This window comes from Centruroides vittatus, unplaced genomic scaffold, assembly GCF_030686945.1.
Source record: "Centruroides vittatus isolate TY-2023 unplaced genomic scaffold, ASM3068694v2 contig_3107, whole genome shotgun sequence".
NCBI classification, from domain to species: domain Eukaryota; kingdom Metazoa; phylum Arthropoda; class Arachnida; order Scorpiones; family Buthidae; genus Centruroides; species Centruroides vittatus.
In genome coordinates, this window is record NW_027122002.1 from 19,056 (window position 1) to 41,029 (window position 21,974).

At 32.7% G+C, this 21,974-nt stretch overlaps 2 protein-coding genes and 1 pseudogene across 2 annotated transcripts; 2 read left to right on the forward strand and 1 right to left on the reverse strand.

The window, feature by feature from the left end:
• Positions 1–647: 647 nt before the first annotated feature.
• Positions 648–1,498, reverse strand: LOC136973197 (uncharacterized; annotated as a pseudogene).
• Positions 1,499–6,261: 4,763 nt separating this feature from the next.
• LOC136973198 (choline O-acetyltransferase-like) lies at positions 6,262–7,147 on the forward strand. Its single transcript, XM_067267899.1, has 3 exons — positions 6,262–6,430; positions 6,731–6,933; positions 7,043–7,147. The coding sequence occupies exons 1-3, from the start codon at positions 6,262–6,264 to the stop codon at positions 7,145–7,147; spliced, it is 477 nt and encodes a 158-aa protein (XP_067124000.1).
• Positions 7,148–7,214: 67 nt separating this feature from the next.
• On the forward strand, positions 7,215–17,124 carry LOC136973200 (choline O-acetyltransferase-like). Its single transcript, XM_067267900.1, has 8 exons — positions 7,215–7,234; positions 7,297–7,344; positions 8,103–8,225; positions 8,308–8,446; positions 8,515–8,574; positions 8,655–8,792; positions 8,864–9,050; positions 16,835–17,124. The coding sequence occupies exons 1-8, from the start codon at positions 7,215–7,217 to the stop codon at positions 17,122–17,124; spliced, it is 1,005 nt and encodes a 334-aa protein (XP_067124001.1).
• The last annotated feature ends 4,850 nt before the right edge of the window (positions 17,125–21,974 follow it).

Sequence of the window (21,974 nt, forward strand, 5' to 3'; positions counted from 1 at the left end):
CTTCGTCCTGGGCTTACATTAGTGCAACACCAGATGGAATTGTAAATTGCAATTGCTGTGGAGCAGGTTTAATAGAAATTAAGTGCCCATGGTGTAAGAGAGATGAAAATATAGAAGAAAACCCTCCAAACTTTCTAAATAAAGTGAGTAAATTCACGCTAAAGAAAGATCATGTGTACTATTATCAAATTCAAACTCAGCTGTTTATTTGCAATGCTAGTTATTGTGATTTTGTTGTTTGGACAAAAAAGTCCATTTACATTGAACGCGTTACACGTGACGAATTGTTCTGAGCAAGCATCGTGCAACAATGTAAGGCCTGTTTTTTCATTGTATTTTACCAGAGCTAATTGTAAAAATTTTCTTCCCAGCCAGCTCTACTCCCACGAAAAGATTCAGAAAATGTATAAATTTTATAGAATAAAATACTTTACTGTACAGAAAATTGTTTAGTTTGATGTAAAAATTGCCACTTTTAAGCAAAAAAAATAAAATAAAATAAAAACCCAGAATGTATTACAGTATTGAATAAATATTGTAATTCATTTGACTAATAAATAAAATTTATTTATTATACATATTATTGGAACTGTCAGTTGGCAAAAGATTTTCACTCTCAAATAACAAATTGTATTATAACAAAATTATTAATCAAATGGAACTACACTGTTTGATAAGTTTATTAGAGCACAACAAATTGTGACAAGTTTTTCAATTCTTGTTACAGAATCTTTGGTTCTAACTGTAAGCAGTTCAATTGATAGTGTAGACTGCAAGATTCTATATTGATTTCGGATGCGGCCAATTACTCTTTCTACATGTATCCTCAGATGTGAAAGTTTTCTGCTCTGCATCACATCTGTAGCTGAAAGTTGTTTCTTTCCTCTTGTGTATGCTGGAAGTAGAAGCTTTGCACAATAGAAACCTACACTGTCAGCTATATTAAACCCTCTGTCGGCTAAAATAATATCACCGGGATTGAGATAATTTAAAAAGCCAGAATGCTCAGTTAAATATTGGTCACTAACTCTACCTCCCCATGGTTCCGAAATAAATGATACTGTTCCTTGAGGTGTTACTCCTATTAAAAATTTATGGTGTTGTGATGTTTATATTGTGACCAAGTCTGAGCTCTAGAGATTAATGATGAAGGTCTATCAATAAAAATTCCAAAACAATCTATTATTATGGCAATGTTTTCTCCAAGGCAGTTTTTAAATACACTAGGCATTGTTTACTGTAAACTGTCCCTATCTGGCCAGTGAATTAAATCAGACAAACGAACATACAAAACATTTGTCCATTTTTCCAGGATTCTTGAAACTGTTGATCGTGAAACATGAAACCTGTAGGCAAGATCCTGATGACATAAAGTCATTCTGAATCTCGTCAAACACGTCAAAAATTCCTGAAACTGCGTTAATTTGCTTTGTTCTGAATGTTGAACAGCAGAAGAACATAAGTCAAATACAGCCAGAAGGACATTGAAGTTTACCATTCCTGTAAAAAATCTTGTTTTTTCATCATTTTCTTGAAATGACTGAGGTGAATAATAATTATTTATGGTGGCTGTTTCTTTTAATGTTGCCAGTTCTTTCCAAAGTGCATCACATTACTGTTCTAAATTATGTATCATAATGGAAGTAAGTTCTGTTTGTGACATTGATGCAACTTTTTTTCGTTCTCAATTTGCATGTAAACAGTGCTCTTTCCATTATTGCACAAATCTGAAGCTGATGTTAAATATACAACGCTTTCTGAAACTTCTTCATTGGAAGAAACTTCAGTTTGATGCACTTTTTCACACTGTGTACTTTTTCTTCTTTTCATAGCACGTTCATATTGTTCTTGTGTTGCTCTTGCTTCCTTTGATCCGCTACTTTCTCCCATGTTTATAGTTGGGGCCCAATATGGAGATTCTAAATCATACAGCTTTGCTGGTTTTCCTTTAAATAAAAAATAGTTTCACAATAAGTTTTGCTCACATACACATATACTTTTGTGTTTACAAGTAGAGAAAAATAGAAAGCAGTGAAAAAGCAAAATTTATAATAAGAAAGTAACTTTACAGAAAGTATTTCCATCATTAGCCCTTGTAATTCATTCTAATATGTTCTTTTATGGCATAACAGTCTGAGAAAATGTAAATGCATATTAGTTTCTTAATAAACATTATTGTTCCATTTAACTATTTTTTTTCTTCTGTAATTTGGCTTTAAAACATTGTCTGAACACGTACCAGGTATGAAAGAAATATCAAGGAAAGAAATTTATCTTTTCGTTGCACCTTTTACTTCAGTTTAAATATTAAGTAAAATCCTACATTTTATTTGTAACCTTTAAATTAAAAGTTAATTGTGTGTGTCACCATATCCATTCTAAAGTGAACAGGATTTTATGACCACGAAAAATTTTCTCAAAGATGGATGGTACATAATATTTGACTGACACACCAATGTTTTCTACGGGGCATCCATTATTTTTCTCAGGATTAAAATAATCGTGAAACTACCGGAGTAAAGCGTGAATTAAGAAAAGCATCTCACAGTTCCCTACTCTCTCCTATACGAATTACAAATTAACGCAATCTCAATTTATAAAAAATAATACCAAAAACAAGACCAATTATGTACATTTAACTGAAATGAAATGTTTATTGCAAACACGTTTATTATCCGTCACAGAGGAATCGGTAAAGTTTTGCCTGTTAATTCTGGAAAGCCATTCCGTTCGCCTTTGCCGGAAAAGATCTTCGGTTTTTTTATCTTCATGGTGAATTACCGTCGGAATTCAGAATAACGACCGATCTTTATGCTTTCCGCGGTTAGAATCGCAACCAAATACTACGCAATGGACCATAATAAATTAAAATTAAACTTTAAAAAATATGTGTTAAATGGCGATATCGAGGTCGGCAACCAACATGGTCGCGCGCTTGTTGAGTGGAGTCGTGTGACGTCACGTGCACCCCTCTATATTATGTAAAGGAGGAGCAGAATACGATAAATTGCGATGTCCTGCATCAAAGTCAAATTAAAATCAATCTATTTTTTATCTTCTTTCGTAAACGTATCAGTTTACGATGGATAAATTTTTAGTAATATTTAAATTACAAATTTTCGAAAAAAAGTATAAAAATAATAAAAAGTCCCGACTAATTTGCAAAGTTAATTACTTGGAAATATATATTTTTCTTTCAAACAAAAACTGAAAGTCTATACAAGCACGAGGTGTAAAGTTACAGCCTTGATTACAAACGTATTGTTTATCATGACTCTTCCAAATGTTGGGGTGAAGTCGCCGAATATACATCAGTTTACGTCAATGTACAGTACACTCTACTACAGATAGTGTCTAGTAAAAGCTTCGCTTATTATTCTAACTGTTATTAGAACAATCGACTATAATAAGCGATTATTTACATATTTATCGCTTATTACTTAGCAATCCAAAGAATTGAGTTTTGCGAGAGAAAACGCTTATTCGTTTAACTAGCGTTAGGGTGCAACTAGGCACCGAGTGAATTTTTCGAGCGAGCGAGAATATGTAGCGAGAAGAGGTGACGTTCATGCTCTCTGTTTCTCGCTCTCGTCTGTGTGGTTGTAATATACAACCACGGCGAGAAATAGAGCGTGAAACGTCATGACGTCTTAGCGCCACATATTCTCTCTCGCTTGGAAAATTCGCTCGTTGGCGTCTGCTTAGTCGCACCCTAAGACCAGATATAAATTACAGTAGCTAAAATGTAGAAGATATAACTTAATGGGTGAGTGGTTAATTGGGGCACCCGCTTAATTTGGCCAAAATGGATTAGTCCCAATGTGTCCCAATTAAACGGAATCAACTGTATTTAGCATTATTAACTGAATAGATGAGAAAAATTATTGAGTTTAAATTACAATATTTATACAACTCTCCTCGAATAAAACGAATCACAGAATGTGTTCCTCATTACTCGAGTACGGATGAGTCAGCCTTTTACATTGTTTCTGTATGTATTTAGCATAAACAATATAAATGGTGAACCAAAACAGAGTCGAAATTTCAAGTTAATAAAATTTTCACTCGTATTGAATCACAAAACCTACAAAAATCGAGCAACGATCTGTGTAAGTTTTCCAGCGAAATTTCAATATTGTGTTGGGAGAACTGTTATGCCATTTTAGTTAATAATTATTTTATTACTAATTATTATAAAATTACAAAAAGCTTAATTTTGATGAGTTTTGTGATGATACAGGTGAGTTTTATAAAATATTAGAAATGCTAATAACGAGTAAAACACGTCATTAAGTCTGACCTCAGTCGAGATAGGAGACACGAACCCTCATTGTCTCCCCACCACTTGAAATTTAACCCCGAAAATTTAATATCATCAATCCCCAATACACAAACCTCCCTGCAAATTTTGAACAATTTTCGACATACACACAAGACTTATAAAAATTTAATGTGAGTAAACAAAATTATGCTCGCTATACTATCTAACATTAACACATACAGAAAATAACCTTCAACTTTTTTCTGCACTTCCTGACGTTTCAAGGTCCTCTGAGTCCAAAAGTATTACAATTATTGAACACTTATTGTCCAATTTCCGTGCTTATATATAACAGCCGGGAAAGTAAAAAATTGCAAAACTTCGCATAATCGATTCTAATATTATAGGCCTATATTAATTCTAAGTTTAAACTACATTATACTCAATAGATATTTAAATATATTTAATTTTATTCTAATTGTAATTACAATTTATACTTACTTATAACCTTTTTAAATGCTTGAAGTGCTTTATCGTCCCGAGGAAATTTTTCATTTTCTTCCTGAAATATTGAATCTTTAACCTCCATTAAAAAATTCTGTAAACATTATTAAATTTTAATTGAAAATGTTCGAAAGTTTATCATTAATATTTAAAATCTTTAATGAGAAGAACAATTTACTTTATCTTCATTCATCAAGTTTACTCAGATTAGAAAAAACCGGCTTTTTTCATTGCAAGTATCAAACTGCTTTTCTTATTATAAGGGAAGAAGAATTTGCAGGCATTTTCCAAATAAATTGACTCAAAATTACAATTTTATAATTAACTAGCAGACCCGGCCACGCGTTGCTGTGGCTCAAAATGTATCTATTATAAATGTATAACGCCTCCCCCGTGGGGGGAATTTCAAAAAATCCCTTCTTAGTGTACATTCTCTTGACGTACCCTATTAAAACGCAATCAAACACGCATCTAAAATAGTATAATAAAAGTCGAGTTCTTCACAGTAAGCCTTAATCCTGTCCCTCTCCCCCGCAGAGGAAATATCGAAAAATCCCTTTTTAGTGTATATTCTGTTGACGTAACCTATTAAAACGCAATTAAAAACGCAAAAAACCGCATGTAAAATAGTATAATAGAAGCCAAGTTTTTCACGGTAAGCCTTAATCCTGTCCCTCTCTCCGCTGAGGAATATCGAAAAATCCCTTTTTAGTGTATATTCTGTTGATGTAACCTATTAAAACGCAATTAAAAACGCAAAAAACCGCATGCAAAATAGTATAAATAGAAGCCGAGTTCTTCACAGTAAGCCTTAATCTTGTCCCTTTTCCCGCTGAGGAATATCGAAAAATCCCTTTTTAGTGTATATTCTGTTGACGTAACGTATTAAAACGCAATTAAAAACGCAAAAAACCGCATGCAAAATAGTATAAATAGAAGCCGAGTTCTTCACAGTAAGCCTTAATCCTGTCCCTTTCCCCCCCGTAGGGAGAATTTCGACATGTATATTATATAAAAACACGTGCGTATTCGAATGCAACGTGGTGTCAAAATTTCAAAGGAATCGGTAGGAACAAACAAACGTTATATTTTATTTATATAGATAGATAGAAAATGATCTGCTTTAGTCCATTCTCACAGAAAAGCATAATGCCTCACAGAAAAGCAAACTTAAGTCGTCGGAAGTTAGCGCCATATGTTGGACATAAAAGCCTTAAATCCATATATAAATATATTTTTGGAAGGGGGGAAATAGTTATCTTCACATATGCCACAAACCTATCGCGGAATGTATTAAACAACTTTCCGAAGTTTCATGGCAATCGGATAAATGGTGTGGTAATGCATGAAGGACAAACACACACACAGACAAACACACACACACACACACACACACACACACAGACATACATTCGTTATATATATATATATAGATTAGATTGATATATGCTGATGTTTTCACAATTATATGTTTAAATATTCAACAGTTATTTCAAATGAGGGTGACTCCTTTTATGGATAGTTATCCAAGTGTAAACACTCTCACAGAAGAGCTCAAGAAAATCGAAGCGTTAAGTAAGCTGAAACCACACTATCCACCAGTGGGCATTCTCACAGCTCTCAATCGGAAAGAATGGGCAAGGATACGAGAAGGAATGATCGAAAGTGAGAGATGAAAGCCAAAGCCATTTCTTTGATATTAGAGAGGTTGCGGCCGACGTTTTCAACGCGAAAACGTGAACGTCGAACATTCAGCGCTGCCTTCCTGTAATCTTAGAAGTATGACAATGGCATTTAGAACGTCCAGCATGATTCCTTTGACGTTCCAAACACCATTGTCAAACTTCTAGACTTACAGGAAGGCAGCGCTGAATGTCCGACTTACACGTTTTCGCGTTTAAAACTTCGACCGCATCCTCTCTATTAAAAATCTTTGATCGTTAACTAAAATGTACGATTACGCAGATGAAATCAATAAAGAATCCATTCGGATTATTGAAAATTCTATGTTTGTGGTGTGCATGGATGAATCGAACAAAGGGGTAAGGAAACAAACCAGATCGAAGAGCTTTTCGGACGAGAGGTTGGAAGAAATGGCCCACCACATCCTTCACGGTAATAGAACTGAACATTCCACCGGTAACAGATGGTTCGATAAATTTATTCAGGTAAAATTTATTCATTGCTAACAAGTAACAGAAAAAGTGTCGGTAATTTTCAATTGTATAAAATCGTACATTAACTGATACGAAATTATTTACTCTTGCCGTTCCGTAGTTTATCGTGACCAAAAATGGTGTGAACGGAATTGTAATCGAACATTCGGTGTCGGAAGGGATTACCGTTTTAAGATTCTGTGAAGAATTTCTGGATTTCTTGTAAGATATTGTTATCTCTTGAATTAAATATAAGAAACAGAAGTGAAGTGATTGATGTATTTACAGGGAAAATGATCAGCATCTACACTTAGCGGGTAGCGAACGAAAATCAGACGATGAAGTGTTAGTTAAAAGACTTACGTGGAATATCAGTGAATCACTTGCAGAAGAGATTAAAAATGCATCCGCCGTCACAGACACGTAAGATTCTGTAATTTTGACTTTCCGCCAATAATAATTATCATTGACAGGCAGAAAACAAGAAAAAACGTCAGTTTGCGCTTTGCCTATCTTTAGTATCATAACTGTTAGAAGTTATGATACGTAAAGCAACACGTAAAATCACTAAGTTTGTGGTGTTTAGATTTGAAAAGACTTTTACTTTTATTAACCGACAATTTGCTATAGCACATATTGATCCACCATTTAGTAGATTTTTTTGATTCTATCAATCGATTTATTATTATTTCTCGAGTGAAATTTATCGTAATTACAAATAAACATTGTGGCAATCTCAGCTCAATATTCTGTTATTTTTAAGAAGTCCTTCGACAAATGTAACATCTGAAAACATTTATTATTTAATTTATTTAAGAGCCTAAAATAATTTCCTGTTATTTGTGCATCATAGCCAATCATATAACGAGTTTTTTCATGCGCCATGTATAAGATTTTAGTTTTGACTAACCATTTTTGGAAGAAAAAATACGTACGATAGAAAGGGTTGGCCATTTTGAAATATTAGTCAAAACATTACGAAATTGGACCGCACACAGCAAAGTTTAATATTTGAAAATAAATCTTTTTTCTTCATTTCAGGAGCTTCTTTATATCTGTGCACCCGTTGCACCTACGTAGTTATGGCACTCATTATAGCTTTACAGCTGTGTTTTATTTGATCTTTAAAGACAATTATTGTTCGAAAACGTATAAATACTCTCTGTAAATATTATTTTCAGGTTAATCGACACGCTCGAACTCAACGTTTTTATATTTAAGAATTACGGCAAAGGATTTCCGAAGAAACAAAATATCAGTCCAGATGTGTTCATTCAGTTGTGTTTGCAGTTGACATACTTCAGGTTTATTTGAACGATGTTTCTCTTTCTTTTAATGCATATTTGAATGTAGTTAAACGTTAATCAATGTTATTATTATTATCAGAATGCATAACAAAGTGACGGCCACTTACGAAAGTGCCGCTTTAAGAAAATTCAGATTCGGTCGCATCGACAACATCCGCGCTTCTAGCCAAGAGGCTTTGGAATTCTCAAAGTCTATGTTAGATCCTTCTCTGAGTCAGGTCAGTTGAATGGAATCTTCTCAATTGTTATAAAATACGATTCAAATTGACTCGTTCGATATCTTTAGACAGAAAAATGGGATAAATTCCAAAAAGCCGTGAAAAAACAAACCGAAATTCTCCGTTACGTAAGTAGGAAAGAGCTATAAATTAACCGAGTAAAGTAATTAACAATTCCGTAATTGTCATAATATCTGTCATTACGCAGACAATCAACGGAGAAGGACCGGATAACCATCTTTTGTGTTTAAAGGAAATGGCTGCTATGTATGGTTTAGAAGAACCGGCACTTTATAATACTGATTATTACAAAGAGTTCCTGAATTTCCGCTTATCCACCAGTCAAGTAAGGCATCTTTCTATGCATTGACTAAGTGTTAGCGAGTGGAAGAGAATTAAATGAATGGATTTTTGTAGCTTCCAACGATCTACGACATTAAAGTTGGATACGGTCCTGTGGTGCCCGACGGATACGGATGCTCATACAATCCAGAAGAGAATCGTATCGTCTTTTGCATTTCTTCTTTCAAAAACGCCCCCTCGACGGACACGGAGAAGTTTGCACAGAATCTGCATGCGAGTTTGATGGAGTTGAAGGAGCTTTGTGAGAGTGCTAAGGCTACTGCTTCTATCAGGTTGTTTTCTGTTGTATAACAATTCATTCGTGTTCTAGACAATTGCATTACTCACATGGTGTTGTTTTAGTTCACCGACAAAGGCTGCAGTTAAAGCTGAAGCAAAGTAATGGAACGAAGAAAAATTTATGCTATTCGGAAGTTTTCGGTTTATGCCGCAGAAATTCGGCTTCAAAATTATTGAACTGAGCAAAATTCTTTAATAATGATTAAAAATTTATTTAATAAATTTCACGAAAACATTCGTTGTTCTTCTTATTCATTTAGTCATAATTAATTGAATATAAAGTAAGTTCGACGTAAGAAAAAGTGATATTTAAGGTTTTTGTTATTTTTATTCAACAGTATTTAAATGTTTCGTAATTAACATGAAAGTACACGGATAATTAATATCTTTCGTGAGTTATAATAGAATATCAAAATTAAATTCCATTATTATTTAAATGTACTGTACTATACATCCTGTCGTTTTGGAAATTCCGAACACGATGTAGGTTATTGCTCAGATGTCATCAACATTGGCTCAATTCAATTATTTACGATGTTATTTCATACATATGAATAATAGGCTTATTCGAATAAAATCGCTTTGATAGGACGAACATGTGTTTTATAAACCTTATTTTCTCTTGTCAGTTTATACGATGACGGTGTACGAACGTTTTCTCTGGTGTTATCGTTAGTTTCATTTTCAGAATGTACACGTACACTTTGAGTACTACGTAGTACAAATTAGTTTGTTCTCATTTTAATCCACCACATCATACTACACATGCGCCTTCTAATTGTTGTGTATGTCGTCGCTATTATACGTCACTTTCCCGCTTTCCATGGAGTTTGGTGTTAAGTTTATCAAGCTTGTGATTTCTTTTACAGTAGAGTTAATTATACTTTTTATTTTTATCCCTTTTTAACCTTAACACAAAATTTAAAAAAATGTGAACTATTAAGAAATTAGCCAGATTTTCCAGGATAAAAAACTATCCAGGGATATTTCCTTGGTTAAAAATAGCCAAGGATTCGTTACAAAAACCCCAATTCAAATCATTACGATATTAAACACTACTGCAGAGTGGATATCACGCCACTTTTTAATTGCCGATGACATTGTAACGCTGTTCTTGCCGGGAATTACGTTAAATGGTGTCAGATTTACGTTACATTCACTCCCATTACGATTCCGAATGCCGTATTTATTATTGTATAACCTAATTACTATAGTAATATGAAAAATATTATTAATAATTCTATAAACGGAATATTTGCCACACTGTTAAATAAAATATAACAAGTGGCGTGTTGAAATCGGCTGGCGAGAGCCTATTGTTAAAATTTTTATGAATAGATAAATTATGACTGATATAAAATAAATAATATAAAGTAAAAGTTATGATTTCTATTTATGATTTGAAAATACCGGTAATAAAAATACAATCTCTGTTATCTGAATTACAAGTTAATGAGAACAACCATATATTACATAATCATGTTTTTCTATTTACGAACGCAATTTTAGAAAACGTTTTTAGTATTTTTTTTTGAATGGAGAAAAGCTTGAAAAAACAATTCAACCAACGAGTTGCTCAACTTTCCCGGTAATATTTAAAACTGCGTGTGTGGCGTCATAGGTTATAGTATTTTACTTTAAAAACTTTTTATATTTTTAATTATTATAAAATAGCAAAACCGTCATTAAGTCTGACTCTTCTAGAGATAAGACACACGATCCACCTTTATGTTCTCTTCACCTGGACTTTATCAATCAAACTTTAATAACCATCAATTTCCTTAATAATTAAATCATGAGGAATATTTTCAGACATTTTTGACAAAAACCACAGGAGATATTAAGCATGAACAAAATCGTACCACACATACACACACTGACATCTGTATTACAGAAATTATACCCGAAGTTTTTACATTTATCAATGTTTTAAGGTGTTCTAAGTCCAAAAATTAAAAATCTTCGAGAATAATTTTTCTGACCGATCGCCACTCTCTGTTATATATAACATCCGGAAAAGTAAAAATGTTATGAATATAATTGAATTGTTTATACAGGGTGTATCAGAATGACGTTTCAAAAATTTGGGTGATTGTAGAGGATGAAATTTTGAACATTTTGATATCAGGAACCCATAGCCGGGAATGTGATATAAAGTTTCTACAGCACTTTGCACTTTGTGGTCGGTATGCTGAATGAAACAGCAGAATACAGTATTTATGACAAGTTTTATTGACAAAACAGTAGAGTACAATCAAACTGTACATCGAATCAGTGGCTGCACTACATTAAAGTAAATGTTCAATGTGACAACTACCAACTTCGTTACGTCATGTGCAACGACGAACCATGTTTTGTCCGACTCTCTGTAAGATGCCACGCTTTCCTCTGATGGTATTAAATGCTGTAAAGATGCGCACGGTAAGCTCATGATCTGTTCCTACAGATGTTGCTGTACACAAGTGACTTTACATAACCCCAGAGGAAGAAGTCGAGAACAATAACATGACGTCAATGGACAGAACGGTAGCTACCAAAGTGAAGGGCAGTCAAGCACTTTTTACCGCTGTAGAAACTTTATATTACATTTCCGGCTATGATTTTTTTATATCATTAATATTTGATAAACCAGCAAATGATCTTAAACGAACAATTATTCAAAACAATTATCAAAAGTGATGACATCGTCATCACTTTTTATTTATTAATTTTAAAATATATGCAGTCCACATTATCTGTCATCTCAACTGCACTAGTTTAGTGATTCAAATAGTTTAAAAAAGCCACCTGTCATTGTTTTATAAAAATAACTACTATTGTAAATAATTAAGAAATAAGTAACAAGTTATTAGGCTCCAATTTGAAAACATTTTAGAGCTGTGAATTCACTGAATTTCCACTGTCGTGCATCTGTCTGTCTTTCTCTTTAATTTTGAGAACGGTGTTAGATAGAAGAAAGAAGGGGCCAGATATGAAAACCGTAAGGAAAGGAGGTCCCAACTAACTATACAAGAACTTTCGATCTTAATCGGAAGCCAGGTTATTTGTTATTTTAATTCAAATGTTTTTCTCTGAAAGGTATTAGATACATGACAGGCAAGACTCTATTGTCAAAGGGAAACTATGATGTACAGGTGCAAGCCACTACTAATTTGAGATGCAAATTATATATATTAAATAAGATAAAATAAAAATATGATTAAAAATTACAGCCTGGCATAATGACGATGTCAAAATAAATAACTGCTCGTTCCTTATCGGTATTCTCTTAATGTTTTTAAACTACAAACTAATATGAAAATTATTTTACGCAAGACCATAAAATAACATTACGAAACTCGTTTTTCCAGTCAAGTGTAACACGTACACAAGTAGTTTGTCAATTTGATAATATTAATATCACAGCAAAAATATTTGGTAATTTTAATTAATTTTACCTTCTGTAAACAGTCAAAACAATAAACAAATACTATGGCATTCTCCTGCTGAAATCTCGTCAACAGAAGTAATTCACGAGGAACATGTTAAAGACAATGATGAAGAGAAAATTACACATTCTTCTGAAACATTATTCCAATGTGATTAATGTTCCTTCAGTACAATGTCTAAAAAAAATTGGTTAGAGCATAAGAACAGTCACACTCCTGACACTCCATATATTTAAATAGTAATCTATGTAATCTATATAATATTAGGACTGTTACTGATTAAGAACATAGTACTGCATTAACTCTTGGTTACTACTCAAAAGAAATATTACACGATTACTATTCAAGGGACTGTCTGACCCTTGAAGAGTAAACGAATTTATTTTGTTTACGAATAGCAATATGGAAATAAAACACACTATTTATGAAAAAAAATATATTTCGTAATGAAATGACACACAATTCTTGTTATCTAAACAGTTTGGACATACAATTATTGAGCAAGTGTTGCAAATTGGAATTTTACAAGAGGAAAAAAAACACTGCTTGTTTTTTTAATCTTTTTAATGGGGGCAAATTCTGCAACGCTTTCTTTTAGATGCAATATTAGAGACAGATCTTTTAGGCAGTGGCAGTTTACACATGTTCGGGTTATCTGCGCGAGCAACACGGTATAAAATTTTAACCAATGAAATTGTCCAATTTTCGAAAATGCAGAATACGAAAATATAGAGCACATGGTACGGCACGAGGTAGTCAAAATGTCTCGACTTACATTATCTTCGGAACAGATGGAAATTTTGATAATCGAACTGCAAAAACGTCCATATTTAGTTAAAGGGAAATTGGTCGGATATATTTACAAAAATAATTTGCGAGATGGATGGAAAGAAGTTAGGGATAAAGTAAACTGTCTAGCGATGGATCTAGCGATTGACTATCTAGTCAATGGCATTCCCGAACGAAAAGTAAAGCGGCTGCTTTAAGAAAAGATATATTTAGAACAGGTGGAGGGAAAAGAAATACTCCACCATTAATGGACCTTGAAGAATGGGTCTTATCATTAATTGGGAACGAAGAATTTGGCTTGGAAGAATAAAATTTATTCGAGCTTGGAGCTTGCAGTACAAGTTCTCTTGTACCTTTACATGATGTAAGTAATACCTTTTCATTTATAAATTTATTTTTTATATATTAAATATACTCATATATAATATACAGTCAAATTTGTTTTTGTGCGATTTTTTTTGTGCGGTATATGAAAATTTCAATCAAATTGGAACATAACTGATTCCTGTAAAATTTTTTAAAACTCTATTAGATGTTTTCTACGATGTCAGCAAATTTTTTTCATTTTTTATTCAGTAAAATTTTTTCTCACACGGTCTTTTCGGTCCCCTCTTATTTTAATAGCAGAAAAATTATAAATATTATGTTATATTTGAACAGATGCGGTAAGTTAGCGTCTCTCCAGCTTTAGACTGCGAGTGTGAAATTTCAGGCTTTGTTAAATGAAATAACACTTCCTGCAGCTATATTTATCAAATAAAATCATCTTTTAACGATTATTTTTAACTTTTGAATGTTACATTGGTATTTAAGTGGAAATAATTAATTAATATAAAAAATAAAATTCTTACAGGATTTTTTCCCATTAGGGATTGCAGAAAAAGGCCCAAGGAGTTAAAAAAACAATTCCTAGTTATTTCGTACGGTTTTGAGTTATTTTTACGTGAGACTTTTTTTATGCGAGTCCCTATCCACCGCACAAAAACAGGTTTGACTGTATATATATATATATATACACACGTGTTTATGTCAATATATAATATACACATATTACAAGTATTTCGGCATGCAAGCCCGAAACACGTGTAATATGTGTACGAGGCCTCAAAATTACACTAGACCACTTGTATATATTGTCGATATTACTATCTTATTCTAAGGCCTTCTATCTCGTGATCTTTTTAGGTATAATTCTCACGTGTTTCTAAAATATATAAAACCTTTTAACGAGCGGGTTTTTCGAGACCTTATGTTGCAATTAAGTCTATTTATAAGCTATTCTAGCAACAGTTGGTTTATAACAGGCCTTAGATCTGCAAGGAGACTTTCTAGATTTAATGCCCTTTTATTTTTAACCTTTCTTTTAGATCTAATAACATAAGGCCTCAAGAACTACATATGACTGACTAGATAGAGATCGTTTTCGATACCACGTGTATATATAATTATTGATAGTTAATTAGAAAACCTATTTGTATAAAAAAGATTCTTTTAACTTCTAAAACCATTTAAAGGTTTGTAGACTTTTCTACAATACTAAGCACGCGCTGTGGTTATCATTCCGTAAGCCCGTTTTTTATTGTTGCATAAACAATAACTTTTAAGAATACTTTCTAAACAGTTGTTGAAGTTAATTATTTGATCGAAATAAAGTTGTCGATTGCGAAGCAACACTTACAAAAATCTTTTTAAATCAGAAAGCAGCTAATAAATTCCGTAAAATACTTTTTGCATCTCTGTCTATCAGTGCGTTTTTAAAGTGCGTATTTTCAACCCCATTTTATGAGGTCGTCTTACCAGATGTTGACATTCTAATGATATCGAGATAATTTAGAGGGTGCGAAGAAGGAATTAAACAAATTAGATTCCGGCAACCTCATTACTAACACTAGAATTAATGTTACAAAGTTGGCTTTGAACACTCTATTGATGATGAAAGCACATCGAGAGGGCGCGCTGGAGATTGTAGTTCCGCTCTAGTTAGTCGCACATGCATGCCGATAGGCCGCTTATGAAACTAAAACGTAGAACAATATGTAGAAAAAGAACTGTCATTATGATACATGTTTGCCGAGAGGATGGTTGAGATAATTAAACGATGGTTTAATAAAGTGTTATGTTAACATTCACTGGGGTGACAAGTTGACACGTGATAAACACCGAAGTTAATATCCGCATCATTCCCAACCTACACTTCGCATATATTTACACCAATTTATTTATTTATTTATTTTACTTATAGTAAGTTGTTGGATTAATTATTTGATCACTGTTAAAGGTGCTTGAATGGAGGAGCTTTACGCTGCAACATCATCAGTCATCTAGCAGAAAGAGCATCGCACACGGCGTAACAAATGACATTTTTCACTGTTCACGAGAGCAACAGCTGATTCCTTTGATTAATAGGTCCTTCTACAATCTGGAACAGCGCGGATTTCCCACAATCTGCAGCACACTTTCCGGGGGCATGCGTAGTAAAATAGGAAACCAGTTGTCGCTTGGATGAATAATGAAATAATTTTGCAAATCAGAAACTCTTTTTAGTTTCTCTCTCTCAGTCTCTGGCTGACTGTCAGATGCATCTGGAAACTGCGCTTTTCCTCGTGCTTGAATATTCAGTGTCTTCGACGACGAATCTTCACCAGCTGATGTCACCATTCTACTGAAAAATTCCTTCTTAAAAATCTAACTTTCATAATTTAACTTTGCGATTTTTATGTTTTTCTCGCTCCTCCTCATCCGCCTTTATATTTTTTATTTTTGTTTCTACTTTATTATTATTTTTTCGAGTTCTTACCTTTGTTTTTATAAATGTAACTGTCGACGTCTTTTATCCTTTTTCGTTGTTATTTTTTGATTATTATTAAATTTTCTGTCGTGGTTTAATGATCAGTGTTTTAAATTTGAAGGTTTTAGCGTATTGCCGTGTTCAGAAATGTTGGATTTTTATCGTTTTATTCGGTTAAAATTTGCATGTGTAGTGTTTAAATTAGTTAATTTCATTATTTGTGTTCGAATTTGTCGATTTCGTCATTTAATGATGTTTAAATTTAATCAGTTTCTCTGCTTAATTCTGTCCAAGTTTAATCAGTTTCAGCAGTTAATTTCATTTAAATTTAAATCATTTTTCAAGAATTCATTTAAATTTTTAATCGCTTTTAAGAATTAAATCGAGTTTTTGTAGTTGATTAATTATTATTTTTAGCACAAATTGTTCGAAACTTAAATAAAATTTTCTTATTTTTGAGGTTATAAAATCACTTTTTAACTTTTATTTATACAAACGCTAAATCAGCTACTCGGTTTAGGGCCTCGTTTCTTTTAAAATTTTTATTAATTGATGAAGCGAAAAGGCCCTACAAATAAGCTCGTCTACAGGGGGAATTTGTACATGTACCTGTACAGCAGGCCTACTGCTGTACAGAGGTCGATAATCATGTACTTGAGTGAAAGAAGTTTTGCATTCTTTAAAATTACACACTTTAAATAGTCGTTCTATTAATATATATTGTTTTATTTCCGCTTTTAGGTAAAAAGAAACGGTCGAGAACTGCGTTTATTAATGTGCAGTTGTTAACAATGGAGAGAGAATTCAACTCAAGTCATTACATGAGTAAGGAAAGAAAAAGGGAATTGACAGAAATATTAAATCTTAGCGAACAAGTTAAAGTCTGGTTCCAGAACAGGAGAATGAAATATAAGGAACAAATGCTTAGAAAATCTACATGTGGAGAAACAAGAGCCAACTCCGTAGTTTCCGTTCCAACGTCTTCAACTTCATACTCTGTCGACACTCTGGAGACAATGGGGCCATCCTAAATTTCTTCGAAAATTCTGGTGTGGGAACGACGTCTGCTTCCAATAGTTGAACTGGACATTACAGTTGTGCCTCTCAAAATAATCAAGCGCCATGTCTATCCATTCATCAGCTGTAAAGTACTATTTTTAGTATCTTAGGAAACGGACCCGAACTGCGGCCGGAAAAACTTCCGTTAACCTAACGGGTACTTTACGCGGATTCGAGATTAGTTTGCCAGGCCTGGGCTTTTACGCGTGCACCGAAAATATTAGTAAGAATAACGACAAATATCAAGTCAAAGCTAAAAAAGTTTCAAATATATTTAATTAGTAAATAGAATTTACTATGTACAATTGGTCAATAATCCAAAACAAAATTTTTTAACAAAAATCAACAAGTCAACCCGACAATAAACTCAGTTACTTAGCTTAACTTAATCTTAATTCCCCTTTGAAAATTCGACAAATCAAATACTTAAGAGATTCTGTTCATAGTTCCTACGAACTAAACGTCTATCCGTCACCTCACTATACTAGGAACCCATTTCCTCAATCCTTTTCGCTATCGTCAAATCGAATTTCTCTTTAACATCTTGGATCGTCTCGCCTCGCTCTGGAATTCACCTCGATTTGGAAATCACCTCCTCCTTCGTTGGTTCGCGTACTGGCTTTCTGCTGTGAGGTGACGTCACAATTCAGCTGGGTTACTCCCCTTATTTACATACTTAGTTTCTAACATTAAGTTTCTTTCTGGCAGCTTTAAATATCCGACAAAAGCTTATAAACCGTTTACAAAGTATTTAGCACAATTTTCTGGGATGTTATGACGGTTTAGTAAGTTCTTTGCTAGTGAGTGTGGGGATTCCCCCCCTCCATTTTTTCTCTGCGGACTGTTTACTTCCGCTGGGCAGCGCAAGTGCGCGAGATTTTCCTACAGCGCTCGTTTTTTTTCGTGAGTTGGTTTATCTTCTTTTTTTCGTTACTAATAAGAGAGTGGTGGGAACTTTCGTCCTAAATAAACATAAGCCCCAAACAAAATATAATAAAACGAAAAATAATAGAAAAATAAAAATAACGCTCGGACTCAGTTCCTTACACAGCTACAACCGTTAAATTATCAGGCAATCACGAGCGGCAGCAACTGCAGAGGAAACAACACGCCTATTTACACTACTGCACCAATTTTCAGACCAAGCTGCCGGTTTGCTAGTCAATCAACAACTCCTTGTTTTGATTACAGGCAAGCAAATGGGCAACTCCGAAATGTATATAATCAGTTGCCCATCCGAAATGTATATAATCAGTTGCCCATTTATGAATACAATAGTCCACCAGTTCAGGCGCAACAATTCCCTTGGATTTGTACAAAAAAAATGATGAAAACCAGTTACCCATCTACACTGCTTCATCATTTGAGCAGCAACAATTCCAAGGGAATTGTTCAAATGATGAAAATAATTTATCAGTTGATTGGCTAGTTTCCTTGGGACACTGCCCAAATACCCACCTCCACCCCTTGGGCATCTATAAACATCTGTGATATTTGAGAGCAAATACTTCCATCTTGACATGAATTTGCATATAATTTGAATATTAAAAAAATTATTTAAAAAAATATATAAAAGTATAAAATACAAAAGATATTTTAAATTTTATAATTTCTAGTCAACGTCAAATTGTATTAATATATTTTTCTTTCTTTCTTTTTTTTTGCATTTTTAGAAATTAAAGTTAAAATTAAACATTTAATTGAGATAATAGTACGAACACATCATGCAAACTAGAAAAAGATACACATGTAAATATAAAAATTTTGTTTTACTCAATAAATTTTCTTAAAAGTATTAAAATATTAAACAATTATGTAAAATAAATACCCTTTGCAGAGTTTGCAAGATTTCTTTGAGAATCGTATTTTTCTCTTCCATTATATTATTTTGTTGTCGTAATAATTTATTATTTTTTGCTAGTTTTTCATCTATAGGCGGAAAGTCTACATTAAAAAAAATGTATACACACACACACAGACACACACAAATGACTAGATACTTTAATGAAACTAGACAAAGCATTTAATCAAAGAGAAATGTTTTAATATTTTCATTTAAACTATATATTAAATATTTTAGATCAATGAAGTCAATTTCAAAGTAAAATAAATTCCAAAAAGATTATAAAGTTTACCTTGTTAATAATGAATTTTTGTTAGATACAGATTGCTCTATAAATGGAGTTATAATGTTTAGAAATAAGGACTATAAGGCAATTATGATTAAAGTTATTTTTAATTGTCTACTTAGACATTACTCATTAATAAAACTTTACACTGGTGTTTAGATATGATACAAGAATGAGAGATTAGTTCAGAAAAAACAAATTTTCTTTTATTATTATATCACCTGTAGTAATTTTCCCTGTACACATAATACACGTGTTTCGGGCTTGCATGCCGAAATACGTGTAATATGTGTATATTATTTATTAACATAAACACGTGTGTGTGTATATATATATATATATATATCACACACACACAGTCAAACCTGTTTTTGTGCGGTGGATAGGGACTGCATAAAAAAAGTCTCACGTAAAAATAACTCAAAACCGTACGAAATAAATAGGAATTGCTTTTTTAACTCCTTGGGCCTTTTTCTGCAATCCCTAATGGGAAAAAATCCTGTAAGAATTTTATTTTTTATATTAATTAATTATTTCCACTTATATACGAATCTAACATTAATAAGTTAAAAATAATCGTTAAAAAATGATTTTATTTGATAAATATAGCTGCAGGAAGTGTTATTTCATTTAAAAAGGCGTGAAATTTCACACCCGCAGTCTAAAGCTGGAGGGGAGCTAACTTATTGCATCTGTTCAAATATAACATAATATTTATGATTTTTGTGCTATTAAAATAAGAGGGAACCGAAAAGACAGTGTTAGAAAAAAATTTTACTAAGTAAAAAGTGAAAAAAACCTGATGATGTCATAGAAAACATCCAATAGAGTTTAAAAAAACTTTACAGGAGTCGGTTATTGTAACCCTTGGTGCCAAGATGGCGGCTCGTCTCTGATTTCATCAAGGAAACAGTGGGACGCACGTTCTAACCTAGCCTAACCTATTCTAATAAATTACCATAATCATTAGCAACCAAATTATTAGAATAGGTTAGGTTAGGTTAGAACGTGCGTCCCACTGTTTCCTTGCTGGAATCAGAGACGAGCCGCCATTTTGGCACCAAGGGTTACATTAACCCAGGAGTCAATTGTTTCAATTTGAAATTTTCATATACCGCACAAAAAAATAGCACAAAAAAAATCGCACAGAAAAAGACCGCACAAAAACAGGTTTGACTGTATATTATATATGAGTATATTTAATATATAAAAAATAAATTCATAAATGAAAAAGGTATTACTTACATGATGTAAAGGTTCAAGAGAACTTGTACTGCAAGCTCAAAGCTCGAATAAATTTTATTCTTCGAAGCCAAATTCTTCGTTCCCAATTAATGATAAACCCTTTTCTTCAAGGTCTGTTAATGGTGGAGTACTTCTTTTCCCTCCACCTGTTCTGAATATATCTTTTCTTAAAGCAGCCGCTTTACTTTTCGTTCCGAAATGCCATTGACTCCATGTTTTTTTTAATTGTTCCACTTCGATCAGTGGACAATTATCTAGATAATAAAAGCCTTAATGACCTTAAAAGTCTATTATTTATATTCGTCTACGTGGACGTTATTTATTAGTAGGACCTTATACTGGTGTTTAAAGATTGGCAGAGTAATGAGAGTTAATTCAGAGAAAATTTCTTTATTATATCACCTGTAGTAGCAATATCTGTACACACATTACGCGTGTTTCGGGCTAGCATGCCCCTCATCAGCAGTATTACCACTAAGCACTAAAATTAACAATAAAACAAATAAATTACTATATAATCTAAAATTTACGTATTAATAAAATACAATTTTAAAAAAACCTACTATAAATACATATTCCAATTCAGAGTATGAATGGATATTTCTCTTTCTACAGCAAAAGGTAACGTGTAAAAACATATTCCAATCTCTATTGGTATTCCACGCACTACCATTAAACAGTTCGCTGTATAATTAAAAAATTAAACGAACATATTGAATAAAAACTATAAATTATTACAATTTAACCATAATGTGTAAGGAAGAGAACTTACATCAAGATTTTACATTTCACCATTCAACCGTGTTTCAATAGAGTTGCTTAACTATGCTTATTTATAACGTCATCGAGTATGATGTTCCAGGATTGGTGGATTATACGACCCAAGTTATTGTTGATTCTATTCCTTTCTTTCTTTATGTGTAAATGTTCGTATAATTGGAATTTGTAATTATTTGATTCTTTTTTCTTTATTTTCATAGAATTTTTGTCAATTTGGCACCCGTACCTATTGCAGTGTTCTGCGAATGCAGAATTTGCATAATTCCCCCTTATTACTCGTATATTCTCTTTTATTCTTGTACTTAATTTTCTTTTTGTTTCACCTATATATGTTTTAACTGGATCACAACTGCAATTAAATGAATAAACAAGTTTTTTTTCACCCATTATATCTAATTTTTTTTATCAGACCTATGATATAAATGTCTTTTAAATAAATTATTTTTTTCCGGTATTAAATTCACTTTCCCTTTTAGTATATTTTTGACTCTTTCGAATAATTTAGGTACTGTAGGCCTACATACATGAAATTTACACATTTTAGTATTTTTAGTAAATATTTCCGACCAATTTCCCTTTAACTAAATATGGACGTTTTTGCAGTTCGATTATCAAAATTTCCATCTGTTCCGAAGATAATGTAAGTCGAGACATTTTGACTACCTCGT

What these genes read in the sequence shown, in the direction of transcription:
- LOC136973198 (XM_067267899.1), top strand. Translation starts at nt 6,262, where the DNA reads ATGAGGGTGACTCCTTTTATGGATAGTTATCCAAGTGTAAACACTCTC. An exon ending in ACGAGAAGGAATGATCGAAA is followed by an intron (nt 6,431 to 6,730) that starts GTGAGAGATGAA and finishes ACGATTACGCAG; the next exon opens with ATGAAATCAATAAAGAATCC. An exon ending in GGTTCGATAAATTTATTCAG is followed by an intron (nt 6,934 to 7,042) that starts GTAAAATTTATT and finishes GCCGTTCCGTAG; the next exon opens with TTTATCGTGACCAAAAATGG.
- LOC136973200 (XM_067267900.1), top strand. Translation starts at nt 7,215, where the DNA reads ATGATCAGCATCTACACTTA. An exon ending in AAACCGAAATTCTCCGTTAC is followed by an intron (nt 8,575 to 8,654) that starts GTAAGTAGGAAA and finishes GTCATTACGCAG; the next exon opens with ACAATCAACGGAGAAGGACC. An exon ending in GATGGAGTTGAAGGAGCTTT is followed by an intron (nt 9,051 to 16,834) that starts GTGAGAGTGCTA and finishes TTCCGCTTTTAG; the next exon opens with GTAAAAAGAAACGGTCGAGA.